The sequence below is a fragment of the Chrysochloris asiatica genome, unplaced genomic scaffold, assembly GCF_000296735.1.
Source record: "Chrysochloris asiatica unplaced genomic scaffold, ChrAsi1.0 scaffold00210, whole genome shotgun sequence".
NCBI classification, from domain to species: Eukaryota; Metazoa; Chordata; class Mammalia; order Afrosoricida; family Chrysochloridae; genus Chrysochloris; species Chrysochloris asiatica.
The window spans coordinates 4,370,392-4,393,783 of NW_006408728.1; the positions used below are offsets into that span (position 1 = coordinate 4,370,392).

Consider the following 23,392-nt stretch of genomic DNA (forward strand, 5'->3'; position numbering starts at 1 on the left):
TATATATATATATATCTGGGAGAACGTTCCACTTTAGGGGTATGATCCTCTGGTAACATTATTAGGAGAAGACTAAGTTTTGGCAAAGATTGATAGTGTCAATGAAAAACATTGCTCCAGGGGCTCTCACCATAGACAGTCAGCTGCACTTTCCTCTTGGCATAGCCCGCTGCATTGGTGGCGGTGCAGACATACTCCCCACTCTCTTCACCTCCTGGTGACACCACGTACAGACTTCCATCAGCACCAGCAGAAAACTTAGCACTGCTGGTGGAAATCAGCTCTCCTTTCTGTAAAACATAAGAACAAAGTGAGTTTAAGATAATAAAGGAGTGACTTCATGTCTGGAAGAGAAAGAGAGAACCAAAAATGAAAGCTCCAATAAAGATGTTAGAGTCCAGGTGTGGCACTGTGGGTTAAGGTACTGGACTGCAAAGTCGGTTTGAATTGCAAGTCTGGTGGTTCAAGTTTCCCAGGAAACCCTATACAGGGTCACTATAGGCACTTAACAACAACTTGAAGAAAGTCATTTATAAGAAAAAATGGACTTGGTGATATTTCCTCATATTGAACTAGGTCTCCTTCATTGTAGACCTACTAATAAAGAGAGAGAGTAATGTTAATGACATTGGGTGGCACCATGAGTACTTATGTTATGGCAGATGCTGTCTAGAGCACTTACCATGAATGAACGATTTTACTGCTAATGCCAACCTTCTAAGTAAGAACTACCTCAGTCTTCACTTTACAGAGAAGAGTTTTCAGTCATAGAATGGTGAAGTCACTTGCCCTAAGTCACAGAGCTCATCAGTGATTCCAACCTAGTTAGTGGAGCTCTGGGGCCAAACTCAACTCTTGTGCTGGTTTACAGCACAAAGTTCCAACCTAACCAAAAAGAAATTTCATTTGCTTCTTAAATTAAAATGCATTCAGCTCCTGCTAGGTATCAGAAAGACTGCAATCTGGGAGATGCACTAGCATTTTATGTCCAAAACATAAACACCTGCTTCTTCACATGTGAGAAAATTTTAAACTTCTTGTCTTTGAGTCCATTTTGATTCATAAAAATCCGATAGAACAGAGTAGAACTTCCCCATAGGGTTTCTGAGGTTGTAAATCTTTCTGAAATCAGACCGCCTCATTTATCTTCTGAAGAGCTGCTGGTGGTTACCAACTGCTGAACCTCTCAGGAGCTGAGTGCTTAACCACTTTCAATTGGATAAAATTGGCCAGTATGTCATTGATTTTGAATCAATGAAATGTCACATTGCATTATTATAAAATTATTTCATATTACTTTACATTTTCCTGAGTTAATTTACAGAAAGTATGCCATCTTCATGGTTATTCAAAGATAGAAAGGCTTCTTCAGGAAAAGAGTTATCCCTCATTGCAAGACTACAAGTAAAAGCTATATGATAAAGATCTAGAGTATAATGAATTGAACTGTGTCCCTGAAAAAAATAAGCTGACATTCTAATCTTTGTATCTATGAGCATGATTATGCAGTAATGACTCCCATGTTATGAGTCAGAACTGACTCTATGGCACCAAACAACAATACACTGCTTGACTAAACTCTAGTCAGGCTCAAGCACTATCTTCACTACCATTGGTATACCTGAGCCCATTGTTGTGGTCACTGTGCCAATCCATCTCTTTGGGGACTTTCCTCTATTTCTTTGATCCTCAACTTTACCAAGTATGATGTCTTTCTTTAGGGATTGGCCCTTCTGATAACATGTCCAAGATACATTAGACCAAGTCTTGCCATCTTCAATCCTAAGGAACATTCTGGCTATACTTCCAAGACATTTGTCTTCTGGTAGACTATTCTTCATTAACTCCATAATTCGAAGACATCAATTCTCCTCCATTCCTTCTTAGTCATTGCTGAGCTTTTGTATGTATGTGAGACTATTGAAAACACCATGGTTTGGGTCAAGTATACCTTAATCTTCAAAGTGACATCTTTGTGGGTTTTTTGTTATTGTTTTTAAATACTTTAAAGAGGTAATTTGCAGCAGATTTGCCTTAAGGAAATTTGCACTTTGATTTCTTGACTGTTGCTTTCATGATCACCGATTGTGGATCCAAATAAAATGAAATCCTTGACAACTTCAAGCTTTTTTCCCACTGTTGCTTATTGTTCTAGTTGTGAGGATTTGTGTTTTATTTATGTTGAGGTGTAATCCATACTGAAGGTTGTAGTCTTTGATCATCAGTAAGAGCAAGTTCTTTTGGCTTTAAGCAAGCAAGCTGGTTTCACCTGCATTTTGCAGTTTGTTAGTGAATCTGCCTCCAATCCTGATGCCAAATTGTTTTTCATATAATCCAGTTTCTCAGATTATTTGCTCAGCATACAGATTAAGAATGGTGAAAAGATGCAAATCTGAAGCACATCTTTCCTGATTTTAAACCATGCAATGCTGCCTTGTTCTATTCAAATGACTGTCTTTTTACCTACAGGTTCTACAAAAAAAGTTCAGAGTTTTCTTCTTCACAATGCCATCCAGTTTGTTTTGGATAACACTGACTATGCAGAGGTACATAGTGGAATGCCTTTTTAGAGTCAATAACTTAAATAAACCAAACCCACTGCAATCAAGTTCATTTCAACTCATAGCAACCCTATATAGGGTTTGCTGTTGTTGCTGTTGTTAAGTACAATTGAGTCAGTTCCGACCCACAGTGACCCTGTATAGTGTTTCTAAGGAGTGGCTGGTGAGCTTGAACCACTGACCTCGGGGCTCAAACTGATGTTCTGGCCCAGTACATTATCCTGCAGTGCCACTAAGACTCCATACAGGGTTTTGGTGGTGTTAAGTGTCATCAAGTCAGTTCTGACCCACAGTGATCCTGTAGAGGGTTTTCCAGGAGTGGCTAGTAATCTTGAACCGCTGACCTTGTGGTTCACACTGACTTTGCAGTCCAGCTCATTGACCCACAGTGCCACACTTGGAAAACTGTAAATCTTTTGTGGAGCAGAGAGCCTCTTCTTTCTCCTACAGAGCAATTGGTGGGCTTCAACTGCTGATCTTGAAGTTAGTTATTGTTGTTGTTGTTAAATGCTATTGAGTCAGTTTCTACTCATAGTAACCCTGTGTAGGATCTCTGAGAAGCTGCTGGCTGGTGAGCTTGAACTACTGATTCGTAACTCACAGAGCCACCACGGCTCCTTTATATAGCCAGTAAAACAGAGTAAGGAGTCTGGTGTGGCATTGTGGGTTAATGAACTGGACTGCAAAGTTGGTTTGAACTTACACAGGGTCATTATGAGTAGATTCCACTGGACCGGATGACACTTAATAATAACAACAAATATTTTATTTGGTAATGCATTATCTCACCTAAAATAAATAAATTGCAAATTTATTTATTTATAATAAATTGGCCTTTTTCTTTAGTTGCTGAGTATAATCCATGGAAATTGCTGGGTAATCAAAGTGCCTCTGTTACCTAAAATCATCAGACAAGACTTGAGAATTCATGCAAATGAGTGAGGGTCTTGTCTTTGTTAAATGCTAAGAGGAGTTGTTGTTGTTATTAAGTGCCATAGAGTGGTTCACATTCACAGGGACCCTGCATATGGTTTCCAAGGAGCTAAACTGCTGGTGAACCGCTGATCTTGAGGTTCACACTAACTCTGTAGTCCAGTTATTAACCCATAGTGCCACACCAAGACTGTTGTTGTTGTGCCATTTGAGTCAGTTCTGACCCATAGCAACCTGGTATCGGGTTTCCAAGGAGCAGCTGGTGAGCTTGAACCACTGCCGACCTTGCAGGTCAAACGACCTTGCAGTCCAGTACATTAGCCCATATCGCCCCGCCAGGACTAACTGGGTTAAAAAGACTACCTGGTCAATTCACCTCAGGAAGGGTAGCTAGCATGATTTAATCAATCATGCATATTCCGTGAAGCTTCAGTCATAACTATGCAATGAGGCCAAAAGGCTCTGAACATGGAAGTTCCCTGAACTTCCTGGTTGATGAAAGAATTCATGAATATGAGAAGTTGCTTATGTCTGATGAAATGGAAACTCCACACGGAGATACCTCCCAGACCTCATCCTATATGCCTCTTTATGTTTATCCTTTCAATAATAAATTGGCATACATTCCCCATGTATTCTGTGAATCATAAGCAGACAATAGAAGCCAGCAGTCAAAATGTTGGGAGTCAGATGGAATACGCAAGCTTGCAGTTGGTGTTTGTCTATTTGGCAATATGAAGGACTGTCTTTTTTTTCACTTGTGAGCTCTGACCCAGCTCTAGGTAGTTAAGAGTCAGAGAGAGTGCCACTTGCAATGAGGATAGAGAATAGAAAGGTGAGGAGAACTAGATCCTTATCCACATTTTGCAGATTAGATTCCATGTTGATCCTTGACACACAGTTAGCAATGAAGGTGGGGTTTGGTCATTGTTCCTTTTCTGAGAGGTGAACTTGTTTGGAAATAAGGTTTTTAAAGATGCTACCACCTAAATTAACATGAATTCAAATTAGTGTAGGGTAGGTCCTAATCCAATCTGTACTGAGTTCTTAGAAAAGAGGAGAAATGACTCAGAGAGACAGAGGAAAGATAGCAATGGAAAGATGGAACTATAAGTCAAGGAAGACATGCTTGGGGTTGCCTGACTTAGGAATGATAAGACAGGACCTTACTCTGAAGACTTTGGAGAGAGAATGGTACTTCTAACAATAAAAGTTTTAGCTTTTAGCCTACAGAACTATGAGACAAAATAATTCTGTTCTTAAAAAGCCAGAAGAAATTATCTAAAGAGAGATTCTGTTTGTTGTGGCAGCCCTATGAAACTAATCAAGAAGGGGAGATAAATGAGTTTGTGTGTTGGTGTTTGTTTGGATTCACTTAAGAACCATATCTGAGACAAAGAATTGGGAGCATGAGGTTATCTGGGAAGCAATTCCCAGTGTTGTAAACTTACTGACTTGACTGTACTTTCTATTAATAGTTTTTAAAAATCTGTGCTGAGATATTTTTAAATACTTGAAAAATATGCATTTTATGCACTTGAAATTGTATTTTCTTCCCAAATCAAAATAAAAGAAATAAGAAAAAATATCTATAGCTGAACATAGACTTTTTTTTAATAAATAAAAATATTCTAGAAATACATTTCTTTCTTGAAAAATCAGTGTATTGGAGTCATAAAACAAGTATTGCGGATAATAACTGCAGAAATGAAATTTGCCTTGAGATGCACAGTTTTGAAATTATCCTCTATTAATTTAATTAAATATATGCAGTTCTCAGTTCTTTGTTATAATTCTCCTTTTAATATACATTTAGCTTAATTGCTTATCCTCGTTTATCTTTTCCCTGGTATTTCTAATGCTGATTTCTTATCATGATATAGAGGGTAAAATAATCCTTTTGGAAGAATGTTTAATAGAAAATTAAAATAGTTCTTCCTGAAAAAATGGAACATGAAGCACAGAAAGATGGAAAGCTAACAAAGAGCTTTATTGGTTTGGCTTCTTCTGTGGAATAATAGGAATCGGAGTCCTGGTGAGACACTGAAGGATGAACACTGGACTACTAACTGCAAGGTTGATGGTTCAAACCCACCATTCACTCCTTAGAAAGGATTATACACAGTTACTAACAGTAGGAACAAACTCAATGGCATGTAACAACAGCTGTGTGGTTAATGCACTTGGCTGCTGATTGAAAGACTGGGGTTTGAATCCACTAAGAAGCACCTCATGTGAGTCACAGTTCTTTGTGACTCACATGGGGTCACCATGAGTAAAATTGGACTTAATAGTAACTGGTATGGTAAGGTCTTAGGTTTCATGTATGACCAGAGATAGGAGGGGGCTTTAAAAAGTTCATGGAAAATTAATTTTATCTTTTAATTTCATTTTCTGTAAACTTTGGTACCTCCTTGTATACAAATATTAGTTAGTACATGACATAAGTAAGCATCACTAAAAATGAATTGCCATCAAATTGATTTAGACTCAAAGTGACTTCATGCGTGTCAGAGTAGAACTGTATTCCTTGGGATTTCCAATGGCTGATTTTTCAGGAATAGGTTTCCAGGTCTTTCTTCTGAGATGCTTCTGGGTGGATTTGACCCTTCAATTTTTTGGTTAACAGTTGAGCATATTAATCATTTGCACTATCCAGGGACTCCAATAAGTATCAGATGTGCCATTTACCTTGGACCAGATGATGGATGGTCTAGGAATTCCACTTGCTTTGCAAGGTAAAGTTACTGGAACACCTTCAATTGTACTGAGTATCTGCTGCCCATGCTGAATGGTTGGCAGAACTGAAAAAGCAAGCAGAATTCAGAATGTGAGCACCTATTCATCCACTTAACCTCATGTGTTTAAAGTTGACCATTTTCAAACTATGGCTAATGCTTATAAAAGCTAACAAAGATGAAATCTGTTTAATAGAAACTTAGGGTAATTGATTAGGGAGTGTGCTAAGCAACTAAGAAAATACAAAATTTATGATCTGGAGAATTCTGTAAAAATTTTAAAACAAGTGTTAAATCGTTTCTAATAAAAATACCACCAAGAGTCCTTAATGAAAATAAGAGACTAATGACAATTCACTTTTCCAGGAAAAACAAGAGTGGATTATTCCCTAAGAATTAGACAATTGGCATGTATCTTTGACCAGTGTTCATTATTGCCCATTAACTTGCAGTGAGTTAAGTCTACTCATAGAGATATGGACTGTTTAATCACCACATATTAAATATCTGCCAATACTCAAGAATACTTGGCTAACTAATCAGGTTACTCTAGAAAATAGGGCTGATTGTCTTAAAAATAACTTAACAGTAAAGGACTGAGGAGTTTCTATTTAAAAGACTAAATATAGAATTCTAAATCAACATTTTTCACTAAAGAGAATAACATAACTTTCAACTTCAGAAAGCAATTGAATAATCAAGTCTCATAAGTACGAGGTAAGGAAAAGAAAGACTGTTGATCACTCCATTCTGAAAAAAGTACCAATACTCAATGTTTCTGAAATAATGACTTAGGTTAAAGGAGCTTCCACATATGAAAATTATTAGCACAGTGTAAAGAACACTGTAAAAACTCAAGAAATACCAGCACATTTTCCTTCTATCTTGGAGCTTCATCAGTCACTGTCCTTTGCCTTGAAGTTAGATTTCTCCAGTTGTCAGAGCTACCCTGGAGTACATGTAAGTTTGCCCAAATAGGAGATACTAGGGACTTCAGTAAAGAAATTTCCTTGGAAGGTTTAGATTAAGTTTATTACATACTCATATTTTCCTATGACTGGATTTAATCTTTAGATAATTTCTTCTTGAAAAGTTGGCAGCAAATTTCTAACCCTAAATAAGAACACCAGGCTACTTTCTAAAGCAAGGCATTTAATTTCTAGCATCATCATAAAACAGTCAACTTTCAACTATGTTGTCAATTTGTGGCAACATGGAATAAACCATTTTCATAAATCCATAACAGATTTCACAGTGATGAAGAAAACTGATAAATTCAGTCTAGGGTTTTGAATTCTGATGACATTTAGGTATGGGAGTGCAATTTCTTACAAGACTGTGAATCTACGAGTACATAAATCAATATCACAATTAAACTATTTTATTTGTCATTCCAATTTACAGCTTTATCTGTGTTCATTCATTTATTTTATAACATTCTTAAAACAGAGAGAGGAAAAAAAAAGGGAGAGAGGTCAGAGAGGTCAATGAATGATAGTGCTTATTAACACAAACACAGAGATCTAGAGAAACTTGTGCTGCATCACATCCAACTCAAAGACAAATCTCTTAGCTTAAAGGTTATTTATAACAAATAACGAAATTTTCAAGATGGTCCAACTTCAGGAATAAAGTGTCCATGATATTGCTAAATAGCAACAGGGGCCTATGTCCCCGGGGTATGTGAACAAGATGAATTGGGGGAGGAGGAGGAAGAAACCCATTCAGTAGGAACTTTAAAAGAAGACTACAGGGGTTCAAGATGGCTGCCTCCTGTGTAGTCCTGATGGCACAGCAGGGACATCTCCCTGAAATACACGTCTGGTCCTCATGTTTGGAGCCGTGCACTGTGCCGTTGTAAGACAGATGAGAGCAATGGTAGGGAGCCTGTCTTGGGCAGGCAGAGGCCTGTGGAGCTGGGTGCCCTTGACCTGCAGAAGCTTCTCTTTGGGTGTTTCTGGATTGTTCCATGTAAAGCTTACCCTCTCACCCCCTAAAGTGGTTGATCATTGGAACGAGAAGAGGGCCATATTCTGGGTGTATGACAACATTGGGATTCTGGGTAATTTTGAAAAACACCCCCAAAGAACTGATCAGGGGGTCCCAAATGGCTTTGAGGTTGGAAGGGGAAGGAATTACAACATTGTATCAGAAAGAAGAAAATGATTGGGAATCCAATGTTCATTGATGACCAGCACAAACTTAACAAACGCATCAACTATCTTTACAAACACTTTAATCGGTGTGGAAAGTACCAGTAGAAGAGAAAACTGAGGACTGTGAAAGTGTCCTGTCACCTTGAATAAGGACAACAGTACATTTCCTTAGGAGGGAATGGCTTTGAGTGTTTTCTGTAATAAAATGTGATGTGTGGAATTTTATATCCCTAGACTTTATAATAAAAAAAAATACAGCCATTAAGGTCATAGGCCCTTATCTTTCCATGGAAAGATTGTGAACCCCATATTACTCAAATCAATGTGGAAGGGAGGGGCAGGACAGACTTCTCAGACTAAGGTATAAATTCTTTGAAAACCTGCCACAGCACACATCTGCCTGTGTCTACTTGATCGGGCACCCGATTTTGAAAAACTGAATAAAGAAAACCTCACGCTCACTAAAATAAGTCCAGATTGGATTTCTTAAGCGTTTGTTGGTAAGTACTTGTGATAACTCATCGGTGACCTCATAAGCAAGAGGAACCAAGTATCGGGGAATCAATAATATTTCTCACATTGACTACATCAGCTGCTCATTTTAGACTAAGATAAACTCACAAAGGGTGTTGTAAGATGTCCTTGTAACTTTCTGTTATAAAGCTTTCTTGGATAATGATATCATCTCTTCATCTCACCCTTCTCATCTGAAAGACATCACAACTAATTGTGTCACTCTTTACCCATGTACAAATTTGGACTGAGTCCTTCTTGATACAATATTCCACGTAGGAACTGTAGCCAAATGGAAGGTACATGGGTCTAGGGGATGGGGCTGTATTACTAAACTAGACTCTCAAACCAATCCTTAAGCATTTGTCAGGAAATCTATGGACTGATCCTATTTTAAAATATTTAAACAAAACAGTATCTAGATCTGGCATTAGACATTTACTCCTTTAGGCTATAATTCATTTGGTGTTGATTTGTTATACTTTCAAAATAATATTTCTTCAAGACTATCTCATGGGATGCTGGTAAGTACTTGGCACAAATAGAAAGTGATGGAAGGGTTGTTTAAATGGAGAAGCAGACATGAAAAAGGAAAATCTTTATCCATTAAATGTTTATATACCAAACAAAAGTTGGAAACAACGGAATCAAGTGATTCTCCAATTCATGTGCTAAACAAAGACTGATTTAACTACTAAAAATGAATGTTTTGTGCTACTTTCTTCTCTAAGCTATTCAGCCCTCTACACAGTTATTTTTCAATACTACATTTTTTAAAAAAAGGAATGTTGAAAATTTCTCAAGGGAAATATACAAAAAAAGTTATGATAATTTCTTAAACTATGAAGCTGTCACTTATTTATTGAGCTGTGTAAAACTGGTAACTGGTAGTCACGAATGGAAAAAGATTGCTTCTGGGTTTTCTTATTTGTGACCTTTATTTAACATGCCAGAAGATTGTTTGGTACACATGAGGTGACCTTTAGAAAAGTTTAGGTCATTTTTAACTGAAACACAAAGGAGTCATTAGTAAGAATATGTTTCTTACATAATCCAGAAGGAAATAGAAATTTTGGATAGTTCAAAATAATGTTTCACTTGTCAGAAATTGAAATGTATTTTTAAACATAATCATCTAAGAGCTGAGTTCATTTTTGTCAATTAAGACACCACACACACAAGCCCTTGGCTAGACTCAGCTGGTGAATCCCAGTTAAGTCTTTCTGTGTACATACAAAAGGGAAATTTGTAAACCACATTATTGTTGTGGAGTTGGTTCTAACTCATAGCAACCCTATATAGCATTTCCAAGGAGCGGTTGCTGAGTTTGAACTGCTGACGTTGTGATTCAAACTGACCTTGAGGTCCAGTGCTTTACCCTACAGTACCACACCGAGACTCCACTTAGAGAAGGTCACCTTCTAATTATTCACATTGTTGTTGTTGTTGTTAATTGTGATCGAGTCGGTTCAGACCCATAGCGACACTGTATACAGTTTCCGAAGAGCAGCTGGTAAACTTGAACCACCGATTTTTAGGTCCAAATGGCTCTTGCAGTCTAGCGCATTAACACCTACGCCACATTAGCAGAGTAAATATTGTTCAAAAAGTAAAGCTTTTGGTAAGAACAATTAAGAGACTTTTCGAATGTCTTATAATTAGAGCAATACTTATTTGATTTAAATATATTAGACCAGCTTTGAACATGGTTTAAACAATAAAAAGGGCATGTGCCTTACCATGCACGTTCACAGTGGTGGTTTTGTTATTGGTTCCTGCAACATTACTAGCCACGCACGTATATTCGCCGCCGTCCTGAAGACGAACTCTTTCAATATGGAGGCTCCCATCACTGCGCACAGTGATGTAAGGATTTTGGACCAACTTAAAGAAAAAAAAAGTCATTTTTAACTTAAAGAAAATACCTTAGCCAAAATTGGAGCTACCTTTTTGTTTTTAAGCTGAGTATGCCTTATAAAATAAAATACTTTAACACTAAAGTGAAAAATACTGAGCATAAGCCATTACCAATAGTGGCATCAATTGTATGTATTAGTGTGCTGATTGTATTAAATCTATTTACACTTGTCAGAGAATTATGCATATGCTAGAAAAAGGAAATATTGAAACACCACTTTTTTCATGTTTCAGTATTTTTTTGTTAGCACTTAGGATCGAAATTCTGTATCTGGCTTATATTGTTCTTGTTTAAAAACTTACTGTCAGCAAGTAACACTTTCCTATTATATTCTGGCACACAGGCAATCATTTGAGCTGAAGGAGAGTGAATCTCAACACTCACCCTGTCATATCACAGATGGTACATTTGTTGTTGCTAAGTGGCATCAAGTTGGTTCCGACTCATAGCAATCCTGTATAGGGAGGGGGTCATGGTGTGGTGCTGTAGGGTAAGCACTGGACCACAAAGTCCTTTGAATTGCAACAGCATAGGGTTTCCAAGGAGCGGCTGGTGGGTTTGAACCGCCAAACTTTCAGTTAGCAGTCCAGTACTTATCCTACAGCTGCACACTATCTAAATACTTCTGGATAGCAGGAGAAACACTCTGAACAGGATGAAAATTCATTGCCTGAGACCGCATATTTATGAGAAAATTGCACATAACTGTGAAAATTTTTTTACATAATTTAATATCAAAAGTGATACATTGAAAAACAGTGGCATAATATATAGCCACATTTTAAATAGTTCGTGATAAAATATATAGCTTGTATTAACTACCTATTATATTAATATAATATATTGTCTTATATTAACATATAAAGGAGCCCTGGTATGATCACTGTAGAATAAGTCCTGGACCGCAAGGTCAGTTTGAACCATAAAGTTGACAGTTCAAACCCATCAATCGCCACTTGGAAACTCTATACAGGATCACTATGAGTCAGAACCAACTCAATCATACTTAACAACAACAATAACAACAGTATATAAAATGAAAGAACTTTATTAATAATATAGTGTCTGAGAAGGAAGCACATAAAATATTGATATGCTATGAAAATAAATTAATGTTTCAGATATTCCATATTCTAAGTTGGACTGCTAACCTCAAGGTTAGCAGTTCAAACCTACCAATGGTTCCACTGGAGAAAGATGAGGCTTTCTGCTCCCATAAAGATTTACAGCCTCGGAAACCCTATACAGGGTCACTATGGGTTGGAACCAACTTAACGGCACTTAACAACAACAATCTGAGTTTATTAGTTACATTGCATTTAATGTGAGATTGTGGAAATTATACTGTTGTCTATTTCTCTACTTCATGAATCCCAAAATATTATGAACTCTATGAGAATACTGAAGAAAAATTTTGAGATTCCCTGTAAAAATATACTTTGTATATTTATTCAATGTATGTTGATATTTCAACGGTTGGGATACATTGAGTACATGCATTTAATATACTCTTGGTGGTTGGTGGTTATGTGCCGTGGAGTCGGTTCTTAATATGTTCTTACCATGGCTGAATTCTTAATCCACCGCCGTTCTGGAAGGGGATTCCCAGCCAGTAAGTTACAAGGCAAAGTAAGTTGCTGTCCTTCAATTACATTGGCCACTGAAGGGCTAATTCCAATAAGGGGAGCAACTAAATCAGAGAGAGTACAGATACTTTCAAAACATTTCATCCAATGGAAAGGCAACTATTTTATAAGCCAAAACAGCTACTAATAAAGTAACGAAAATTTGAGCTTTCAAGAAAAAACTTAGGTCACTGAGCATGAATTTGAAAAGAGTGATTGTGGTATCTGTGAGCAAGGAGAATAGCAAGAAGACAAGTGATAGTTGAGAAGTACAGAGAGTAGGGCAGAAAAAGTCTGCAGCAGGGCTAAAATGATGGAAAGCAACAAATGGCAAGCCAAGAAATTGACAATGTATTCAGCAGACAAACAGAAAATAACTGAAAGCATTTAAGTAGAAAAGTGGTATCACTGGAGGCATTATTAGGAAATATTAATATAAACCTGAATAGGAGCTATTGGAGAATGCTGGGCCCAGTTGGGATGAGGACCCCAATGGAAGGGACAATGTCATTGAAGAAGCTGCTATAATAACTCAAGAAATAAACAAGATGAGTTCTCTGATATGTAATAGTAAAGAAGTATTGTAAATATGGCTTCTTCTAGAAATCAAAGACCAAATTTAATTTATGCCAAAGTAAAATCCCTTAGGGGGAAAAATTAAATTTACATAGATGAATAAATAGAGGTACATGAAAAAATTTTTGTAAAAGTTCTGAATTAATTGTCAGTGAATGAGAATTCACACTGGCAGACTTTCATATCATATAAATGCTATAATTTAAACAATGTAGTATGAAACAGAATAGAATGCCAAGGAATAGACATAAGAATAGAAATGTATCATGTCATCAAATGGATAACTAATCAGTGAAAACAGAACAGATTATTTAATAAAATATATTGAAATAAGAGTATCACCATTTAGGAATCAAATATACTATATTCTTACTTCACATCATACACAAAATACAATTTCCATGTGAACTAGAAATGATAAATGCAAAATACACAACCTGAGATGAGTTCCTCCACATTAAGTATATATTCATATTTAAACTTAATTTATTTAAACTGAATTTCATTTCAGCAAATGGAAAATGAGAAGCTTGGAACAGATGCTCTCTAAGACTAGTTCAAAGTTCTAATATTCTATAACATATGAAATGGGAAGCAGGAAGGAAGGCTAGACTAGTAAGTACATATTGTTTGTTTATTTGTTTACATAATTTAATAATCTTGCAAGTAGTAAAAGATGATGTAGTAAATAAATGTCTGAAGATTTTTGGAGATGGTGGGTGGTTTCTACATCCTCAATTGATCTTACCAAGTCCTGTCACTGTTATTGTTGTCTGGGATTGGATCTTTCCAAACTGGTTTTCAGCTTCACAAATATAGGTTCCTTTATCGCTTGCCCATAAATCTAAAAAGAAGAGATAATTTATTCACTCAGTACCATCTACTGTATCATCTATGAAGCATTAACTACACATCAGGCACAGTGCTGAAGTCTAGGAATAGAAAGCATGGTCCTCCATGAATCCCGTTCTAGGGAATAAGACATAAGACAGATACAATAAACAACAATTAACAGCACAATCTGATAAATACTCTCATATCATCTGAGTTTCAAAAAGCAATTTGTGGAAGCACAGAGACAGTAGTGACTAACAGCCTGTAGGGGAGTTAAATAAGGAGGTAATATCTGAGCTGCATCTTCAAGCGCAGATAGAATACAGGAAGGGTAATCTTCGAAGCAAATGAGCTGCAAATGCAAACTTATAACTTTAAAAGCCATGGTCTGTTTATAGAATGGAAAACTGTACCAGCAACAGACAAAGAACTAGCAAGCAGGTGGGGAGGGGCATTTTGGAAGTGTAGTGGAGACTTTTTTGTTCTTGCAATTATTCTACTAACATTGAGTGAGCAAAAGTTCGGGAGACAACGCATGGGACAGACTCATAAAAAGAACAAGTTCAGAAAGCCTTCTGAAGGTTTCACTGGAAATTCAGGAATTTGATAATCTTCCTTATAATTATCTGAAGCTAGAGCCTAATTTTGTGTCAGAAGAAGGATAGCACTTTAGCAATGATTATCTACCATTCTAAACAATCACATCATCAGCATTGAGTTTTTCAGTCATCAATCCTATGCAGCTGTATCAATTTGCATTTGAGATGTTGAGTTTATAGTGGTGTTGCATAAAAGTGTGTCCATATGGTATAGACATTACCAGAGTTTTTAAAAGTTGAGTTACATATTATTTTACCAGAAATCACTTTCCTTTATTTCATTTTGTATTATACTTGGGTTATGATAGCAAAGTGCTCTGCTGCTAACTGAAAGATCAGCAGTTCAAAACCACTCAGTAGCTTTACCAGAGAAAAATCTGCTCCTGTAATGATTTCAAACGATGAAACCCTATGGGGAACTGTTGTGTAAGGTCAGAATCGACTCCATGGCACCCCAAAACAACAACAGAGTTAATTATATATATATATACCTGCATATATTCATATATGGTGGTGATGGTTGTGGGCCGTGGAGTTGGTTCCGGCTCACAGCAACCCTGTATAGGGTTTCTGAGGTTGTAACTCCTTATGGGAGCAGAAATTATCATCATATATATATATATTCACATGTGTATATATCTGAATATCTTTTCAGAATAATAAGAGGAATATTTTAAAATATTTATTATTTCAAAAGAGATTGTTGGGGCCAATTGGGATGAGGCCCGCTGAGCTAGAAGTTGTGTGAGTCTAGTCAGGATACTGAAATGAAAGCAATCAGCTATCTGAAATATGGTTTTGTTGTATAAGCAATAGGAAAGTCAAGAGAAAATTTTAAATAGGAAAATGATCATTTTTGTAAATGTCTTAAGCAAAATAAACGTAGTTTAAAGTTGAGTCTATTGATAAGATTTTAGCAGAGTAAAAAGTAGGTTTCCATCATGTGTTCTTCCAAACTCTCTTAAACAAAAGCAGTGATAATGTTTATACTGCTTTGTTAGCTCTATGCATATAACTGCAGAACTGAGCTGGGCAAATTTAGGGGATGTTCATTCTAAACCAAGGCAAACATGCATTTGGAGAAGAAAATTTAAAGTCATCTGGCTAATAAGTTATGCATTGCTTCTAACCAAGATATTTTTAATATTATCAACTCTTGGACTGTTTTGTGCAGAAAAACAAAATACTACAGAGAACCAAGTTTCTAATAACTAGTTTCTTCTAGATAACAACCAGGAAACCACTGCTCAATATACATTAGCCTCTTCTTTTATTCTTCTTTTCTTTCATCCTCTCTACTATAATTATATTTAAGTTTCATTGGTGCTCCCTCTGAGTTGTTTTTCATCACCTTCATTACCTTATTGTGAGTTCCCTATTTCTCCCTTTTTCTCAGCTCTCCTCCCATCTTGCTGAAGAATTATTTTGAAATATTATTACATTCCTGTATCCTTTTCCTGCCCATGAGGCTTAATATGCTCTCTATTTCTACCTCATCAAGTGAATTTCTTTACCTTGAAAATTTGCACCCTGCCCAATCTGACCCAATCTGACCCAATCTGAGGAGTACTGCTCAGTAGGAATCTTTTATAGCCATCCACTTTGTGAATTGGAAAATACTTGAGTGAGAAACCCTGTATTTAACTTCTGTCTTCACCACAGAGCTGAACATTCAAGCACTTGAAATTGAATGATTTAATTTTATTTGAACTCATTATTTTACATGCAGCAATACCTATGCCTGAAATATTACAGATGCATCATACAACAACAAATAATGCAAATATACATAGTTGTGTAAAATTATATTTCCTTTGTTGTTGTTGTTAAGTGTCATCAAGTTGATTCTGACTCATAGCTACCCTGTACAGGGTTTCCAAGGAGCGGTTGGTGGGTTTGGACCACTGACCTAGCGGTTATCAGTTCAGTGCTTATCCTACAGCACCACACCAAGACTCTTTCAATCTACTAAAATAAATAAATAAATAAATAAATAAGAGTTCCTGTTCTTAATTGGTTGATGGAAAAGTGGCATTTTACCTAATCTTTGCCATTAAGCAGCCAGTGTGTATTAAATATTGCTAATAAGCATAGGAGTCATTGATTTGAGGCTTTCTACAAAATACCCCAAATATATAATTATATTTTAAAAATCAATCAATCACCTAAACAATTTTCCTCTCCTGGTGCTACCATTCAAATATTCTTAAGAATTTGAAATAATGAAAGGTTGTTTCAAATAATGAGTTGCTTAATAGTTTATAGGTAAAATTTGGGGACAACTTAATATTTGATTTTTCGGATATAGACATAGGGTCCTGATGCACATCATTATATAATGATGGACAAATATAATAAAGTTAACTTACTACTAGTAATACTTAATTTTTCTTTATAAGAGTTGATATAATAGTCAAAAAAAAAAAATTACAAGGACTTTTCCACCAAGAGGCCAAAGTATCTCTATTAGAAAAGAAAGAATGAGAACTCAAGAAGTCATACTGTTTTAGAAGCCTTCATCACAAACTAATGACACACATTTGAATAAAAATAAACCATTTATAACAATCCCCAAATATAAAATTACATTACTATTATAAAGTAAAGCATAATAAACACAAAACGTTGTCAAGATTAACTCCTTTTTGAAAAATAGCAATATCTATGCATGAAATATTATGGATATATAATACACATATACTTATTTGTATAAAATATGTTTTCTTTAACCTACTTAAAATAAAAAGGGCTCCTGTTCTTAGTTGGCTGATGGAGCTAACTGAAAATGGTCTTGAGAAAAGTGGTATATTATCTAATCTTCGCCATTTGATTCTTGGTTCTGGATAACCCTGAACATAGCAGGGTAATGTCACATTTGAGCCAATGTCCATAGACACATCAGTAGGTTCTTGTATGAAAACTGGAGGTGCTGGAAGATATTGAAAAAGGAAAAATAATTAAAAATAAAAACAGATTGTTGATATAGTACACAGACACATTGAATATACACTTAACTATTAAAATCAACATATTAAGTTTGATATAATATAATTTTATACTCTAAATATCTCTCTGATATAGAAAGGGCAGATATTTTTCCTTATATATGAATAAAAAGCACAAAAGGTAAAATTATTTTCTTAAGGTGATATATGATGAAAAAAGTGAGAATTTATATCAAGACTATGTTAACCAAATAGAATTTTCATTTTAGAAATTAGTTTTTAATTTTAATGTATGTCATACTGCTCAAACCTTAAGATTTGTTTACAGATAAGATGCTCTTATAAGAAAATATTTTTGACACTTTCCAAAACTTACTCCCTTCAACTGAAGTTTTAAAATAAGCTTTATACTAGAGTTCTTTGTTCTATTATTGTTCATTGTTACGTTGTACCAATGTAACAAAGTTACAGTGCTTAATCCTAAATCACATCTGTGTTTAAGAATAAGATTTAAGAATATGAAGTAACAGAGTATATTATGTCATAAAGGGAAAATAATCAGCACATACTATTTTAGAAGCATAGTGGCTCTAGAGGATAAGCACTGGACTATGAACCACAAGGTCAGTAGTTCGAGCTCATCAGCCACTCTGAAGGAGAAAGATGAGCATTTCTGCACCTACAAAGATTTACAGCCTCAGAAACTCTATACAGAGTTGTTACGAGTTGTAACCGACTCAATGGTACTCAACAACAACAACAACATCTTAGGCAGAGTTAAGAGAGCAATCAAAAATTGTAAAATTATAGCTACAATGGCTATGGATAACCATATAATTCAGGTAATCACAGGAGCTAGAAGAAAGAGATAGAAACCTTGGGCCACACAGGAATACACTACTGGAGATGATATCGTTAACAGGGCTAAAGAAGTAAGTCTATCAATATGCACCAGAAAACTTGCTAGTAGGGTTGTATGAGGCATCTTTCAAGGGAAATATATAGGATACTTTTGGAGTCTTGGTTTGTCACTGTAGGATAAGCACTGGACTGCAACAACCTTGTTGTTAACCGTTTTTGATAACTGTTTTCGATAACCGACAGCGGTTCAAACTCACCTTCTGCTCCTCGGAAACCCTATGCAGAATCTCTATGAGTCAGAACTGACTCAGCAATTAACAACAAAAACAACACTGGACACAATGGATGAAACCTGCTCATGGAAGACTCTAAGAGATGGTAGCTAAGGAAGGTCTCCTTGATGGAATCAAGGTTAAATGTTGTATAGAAATTACAATAACTATCTCTTATAAAGCCATAAAGTGTGTTAATTACTTTACATTTACTATCTCATTTAATCTTCACAACATCCCTATGATGTAGGTATTACTGTTATCCCAATTTTACAAATGGAGAAACTATGACACAAATAATTAATTTGCTGAATGTCACATGGAATTGGGCAGTAAAACTGGGATTCAAACCAGATAAATCTTACTCCAGAGCCATAATTATTTGTCATTTGATCAGCCCTCCCTTGTCTTTAGAATCTTATAACTGCCCACTGTCACATTTTTAGGTTAACAAAAATGAGTGTGTAGTTCACCTCTTTCCTATTCATGGAAATTCTTGGACCTAGATGCAGTTATCTTGGGAGAGTAGTTAAGTGTGTTTTTTTTTTACCCTGGGTTTAAGGATTTCCTCTAACTTTGCAACCTCATCTCCCACTATTTCCCTGCACAGATCCCAACCTCTGTTCAATCAGAATTCCTCATTCTTCTCCAAATAAGAAGTGAACAAACTTAGTGGTAACTCCAAACATAGAGATATCTGTGTTATTTCACTCCTCTCAAACACAACATCTAGACCTCTAGCTAGGGAAATTTAAAATTCCTTTAATGCAGATCATAAGGCTGCTCCTCTGTGATGTCACCTCTTAACATCCCACAATTTCTTCCATCTGAACTTTCAGAGTATTCATTCTGTATGACTCTTAAGGCAATCCTTACAGTCTTTTGTTTTATAACATATGTCTTACTGCTCCACTAAATTGTAAACATCTAAGCACTTTAGAGTTACAGTTATATTTTTATCGTTAGTGGCAGTAAACACAAATACTTTGTGTATTACAAGTGGCCACTAGATATTCGTGAATGGATTATTGAATCAGTTTTAAAGTACTTCAACAATACTCCTGTGTATGCCCGGGTAAATGTAAGTGTTTGATGACAACCTTGGCCCAGTGCATTTGAGCTCACACTTTGGAAGGAAACATGGTGACGTCAGGAGCTGCTGTTTGTTTATTGAACCTAAACGAAACCAAATTAAATAAAATACCACAGTTGGGTAATGTGCTTTTGAAAAGAAGTGGTGTAGAGGTGTATCTGTGTTTACATGTCTCTTGATCCATCTCCATGGGAGTTGAACTTACAAAAATCACAGACAAAATGGATGTATTTCAAAAATAGTTTGTAATGTAGTCTGTTGCTTATATATCTTAGGTTTCTAAGCTCTAGTTACTTTTCTCTGGTATTGTTAACAGTCTTTTACTGTTTACTTTTATTCTCAAGTAGATAACTGTTCTGAAAAATGGAATTAAGTATAAGTCTCAGAATGAGTCCCAGTACATGTTAAGCTCAGAGTGTGGGTAAGTAAAATGTGGAGATGGGACAGGAATCAATTCCAAAATACCAAAAGGATATCCAAAAGCCTGTGATCAATCAAGTATTGTGGACTACAGGCATCAGTGAAAATAATGACAGATAAGAATTTAATATCAAGAAAGATAAGAAGAAAGTGTTAAAAAGGAAAAGCAAAGCACAAGTTGTGCAAACAAAAAAGCATGGTAGAAGCCATTCTGGGGGAAGACACTTTGGGAATGAACAGTATTAGGCAGCACGAGAAATATGTAAAAAGGTCACCAGTCAGCAAATATTTATACTGGTACCAGAAAACAAGGGTTCTGACAAGGGTTAGCAAAAAAGAGGAAGACCCCCAAAGAGAAAGATTGGCACGTTATCAGAACCAATAAACACAAGCAAAACAACAATTGTGAGCACGGTGCAGGATTGGGTAGTTTGTTTTTTTTTTTCTTTTGTGAAATGGGTTGCTATGACTTGGAGCGGACTCAATGGCGCCTAACAACAGCAACCAGAAAACAAGGAAAATGAGAGTAACAGGCAGTAGACAAGCAGCCAAGACAGAAAGACATCGATGACAAGTAAACCTCAAAAAATGAAGCAATTCATAACTCAGGCCAAAAGACCTTTTAAATACTTCCTACTTCTAAGTGTGGCCAACTTTGATTCCAAGTGAATTACATTGGGCAGATGAAATACAGACTAATGCAAAAGGGGATGGGGAAACAGCTAGTAAGTGTAGGTTAATATACAGTACTGTATAAAGGAAGCTGTGTTGCTTAGAGAGCTTAAGAACACATTTAGTGACTTCAAATGGTAACTCCACTATGTCTTAGTGTACAAACTCGGGCAAATTATTCTACCTCTCTCAGTCGGAATTTTCTCATAAATGAAAAGGAAGATAATAACATTTTATCTCATGTTGTTTAAAAAGTTAATCATCATAAATCATTAAGTACATACATAGTAAGCACCCAGATATTAACTATCATTACACACAAATATTACAGAGTTAATTTAATAGAGCTTAGTTCTGGAATAATACAGTTATTTTCAATCTCATCTTTTTTGGATGCATTATAGTCTATCAAGATCCTGTTGAATACTCTGTGATCCCCTAAGTATTTGTATGCAAGAACCTGAGAACTATTCAGAGCCAAGACTTTATTGTCACTTATCAGTAGATACAGTTGTGTGGGTTGACTATCTTGCTCTAAATCCTACCACGAAATTATTCTCAAAAGATTGAAAATAAATGTATTAATTTCTTTAAACATATATATATATATATGGAGCTCTGGTAGCATAGTGGTTACGAATCAGGCTGCGAACCGCAAGGTCAGCAGTTCGAAACTACCAGCTGTTCCGTGGTAGAAAGATGAGGCTTTCTGCTCCCATAAAGATTTACAGCCTCGGAAACCCTGTACAGGGTTGCTATAAGTCGGAACCAACTCCATGGCACACAACAACAAAAACAACAATCTATATCTATATCTATATCTATGCACTATGGCAACTTTTACGTTGTCTTGGTCAAGCAAAGGTTTTCTTTCCTAAAATGGTTAGACACACTGTTTGGTTATACCAAACTATTAAAACACACAGCCACAGACTAAGACTCAAACCCTCTGTTATGTGGAATGCTGCAAACAAAATTGTTGCCAAGCAAACTTTTGTTTGATGTAGCCAATCTTCCTTTCTTCCAAATGAATTCACAATTCACTCTCCCTCTTCAAAGAAAGGATAAAAATCATTGGTAACTTTCCCTGTTGACCTAAAATGTCCATAACTTAAAGTAATGATAATAAGAAATAGAAAAAAGGAGACTCACTACAAGAAGTCAGAACTCAAGAATAATATTTAAAAATATTTCATTATTATTTTTCAAATTGAGTATTGTTGATGTGAAGTACTAGGCCCACAAAAATAATCCTAAAGCCCAAATAGCAACATGATATGGATAAAATTATGTTTTCCTTCTTATGTCATAAGCCACTTAAATTTATGCCCAATAGTTTTGGAACTCCTTTGAATAATTTTATGCACTACTAACAGTTTAGTATTTAACTTGTTCCAAGTATTTTTTAACAGCAAGGTGAAAGAGTGACTTTCATATCAAAAGCCCAATGATTAATCTTTAATACCAGTTATAACTTAAATATTATAGAAATAGAGATTCAGATATATAGATTACAGATGTTGCTGTTGTCAAGTCGGTTCTGACCCATAGTGAGCACACGTACAACAGACTGAACAACAGCCTGGTCTGTGCCATCCTCACAATTGCTGCTACACTTCAGCATATTGTCACTGCCACTGTGGCAATCCATCTTGTTAGGGTTCTTCCCCTTTTTTGCTGGCCGTATGCTTTACCATGCATGATGTCCTTTTCCAGGAATGGATCTCTCCTGATAACATGTCCAAAGTATGAAAGATGAAGTGTGGACAACCTAGTTTCTAAGGATCACACTGGTTGTACTTCTTCCAAAAACAGATTCAATTCTTCCCAAACAGATTAGATTTTTCTGGCAGTCTACATTACCTTTAATATTCTTCTACAACACCATAACTCAAATACATCAGTTCTTCTAAGATCTTCTTTATTCCTTGTCCAATTTTCACATGCCTATGAAGCTATTAAAAATACCATGGATGAGTAAGGTGCACCTTAGTCTTCAAACAGATATCTTTGCTCTCCAACAGTTAAAGAGATGTTGTGCAACAGATTTTCCTACTGCAAATAACAATAGTAATCATTTGATTCTTGACCATTGTTTCCATGGGCGTTGATGATGCATTGAAGCGAAATGAAGTCTTTGACAACTTCAATCATTTCTCCATTTATCATGATGTTATTTACTTGTCCAATAGTGAGGATTTTTGTTTTCTTTACATTGAGGTACAACCCATACCAAAGGATGTGGTCTTTCATCTTTATCAGTATTTTAAGTCCTCCTTTGCTTTCAGCAAGCTAAATATCACAAGTTATTCATGAGTCTTCTTCCAATCCTGATGCCATGTTCGTCTTCATATATTCCAGCTTCTCAAATTGTTTGCTCAGCACTAAGTATGGTGAAAAAATGCAATCCTGGCATACACCTTTTCTGATTATAAACCATTCAGAGTGCCTTTGTACTGTTCACACGACTGCTTCCTAGTCTATGTACAAAACATAATTAATTGTTCTGTAATACTCATTCTCTGCAATGTTGGTCATAGCTTGTCATGATCCACAAACCCAAAAGCCTTTGCATAATCAATAAAGCACAAGTAAGCATCTTTATGGTGTTCTCTACTCTCAACCAAGATCTATCTGATGTCAGCAGGTATAGCCCTTGTTCCATGTTCTTGTCTT

General features: G+C 35.9%; 1 protein-coding gene and 1 pseudogene across 1 annotated transcript in view; one reads left to right on the top strand and one right to left on the bottom strand.

Moving 5' to 3' along the window:
- The window catches only part of HMCN1 (hemicentin 1), a 665,929-nt gene that overhangs the window by 298,918 nt on the left and 343,619 nt on the right, over window positions 1–23,392 (bottom strand). Inside the window, exons 16-21 of the mRNA XM_006872707.1 lie at window positions 17,188–17,382; window positions 13,769–13,864; window positions 12,382–12,509; window positions 10,641–10,785; window positions 6,186–6,298; window positions 131–290 (exon numbers count right to left, since the gene is read on the bottom strand). Of these exons, the coding sequence (XP_006872769.1) occupies window positions 131–290; window positions 6,186–6,298; window positions 10,641–10,785; window positions 12,382–12,509; window positions 13,769–13,864; window positions 17,188–17,382 (837 nt within the window). The remainder of the gene's footprint in view (window positions 1–130; window positions 291–6,185; window positions 6,299–10,640; window positions 10,786–12,381; window positions 12,510–13,768; window positions 13,865–17,187; window positions 17,383–23,392) is intronic.
- LOC102829128 lies at window positions 8,108–8,493 on the top strand (annotated as a pseudogene).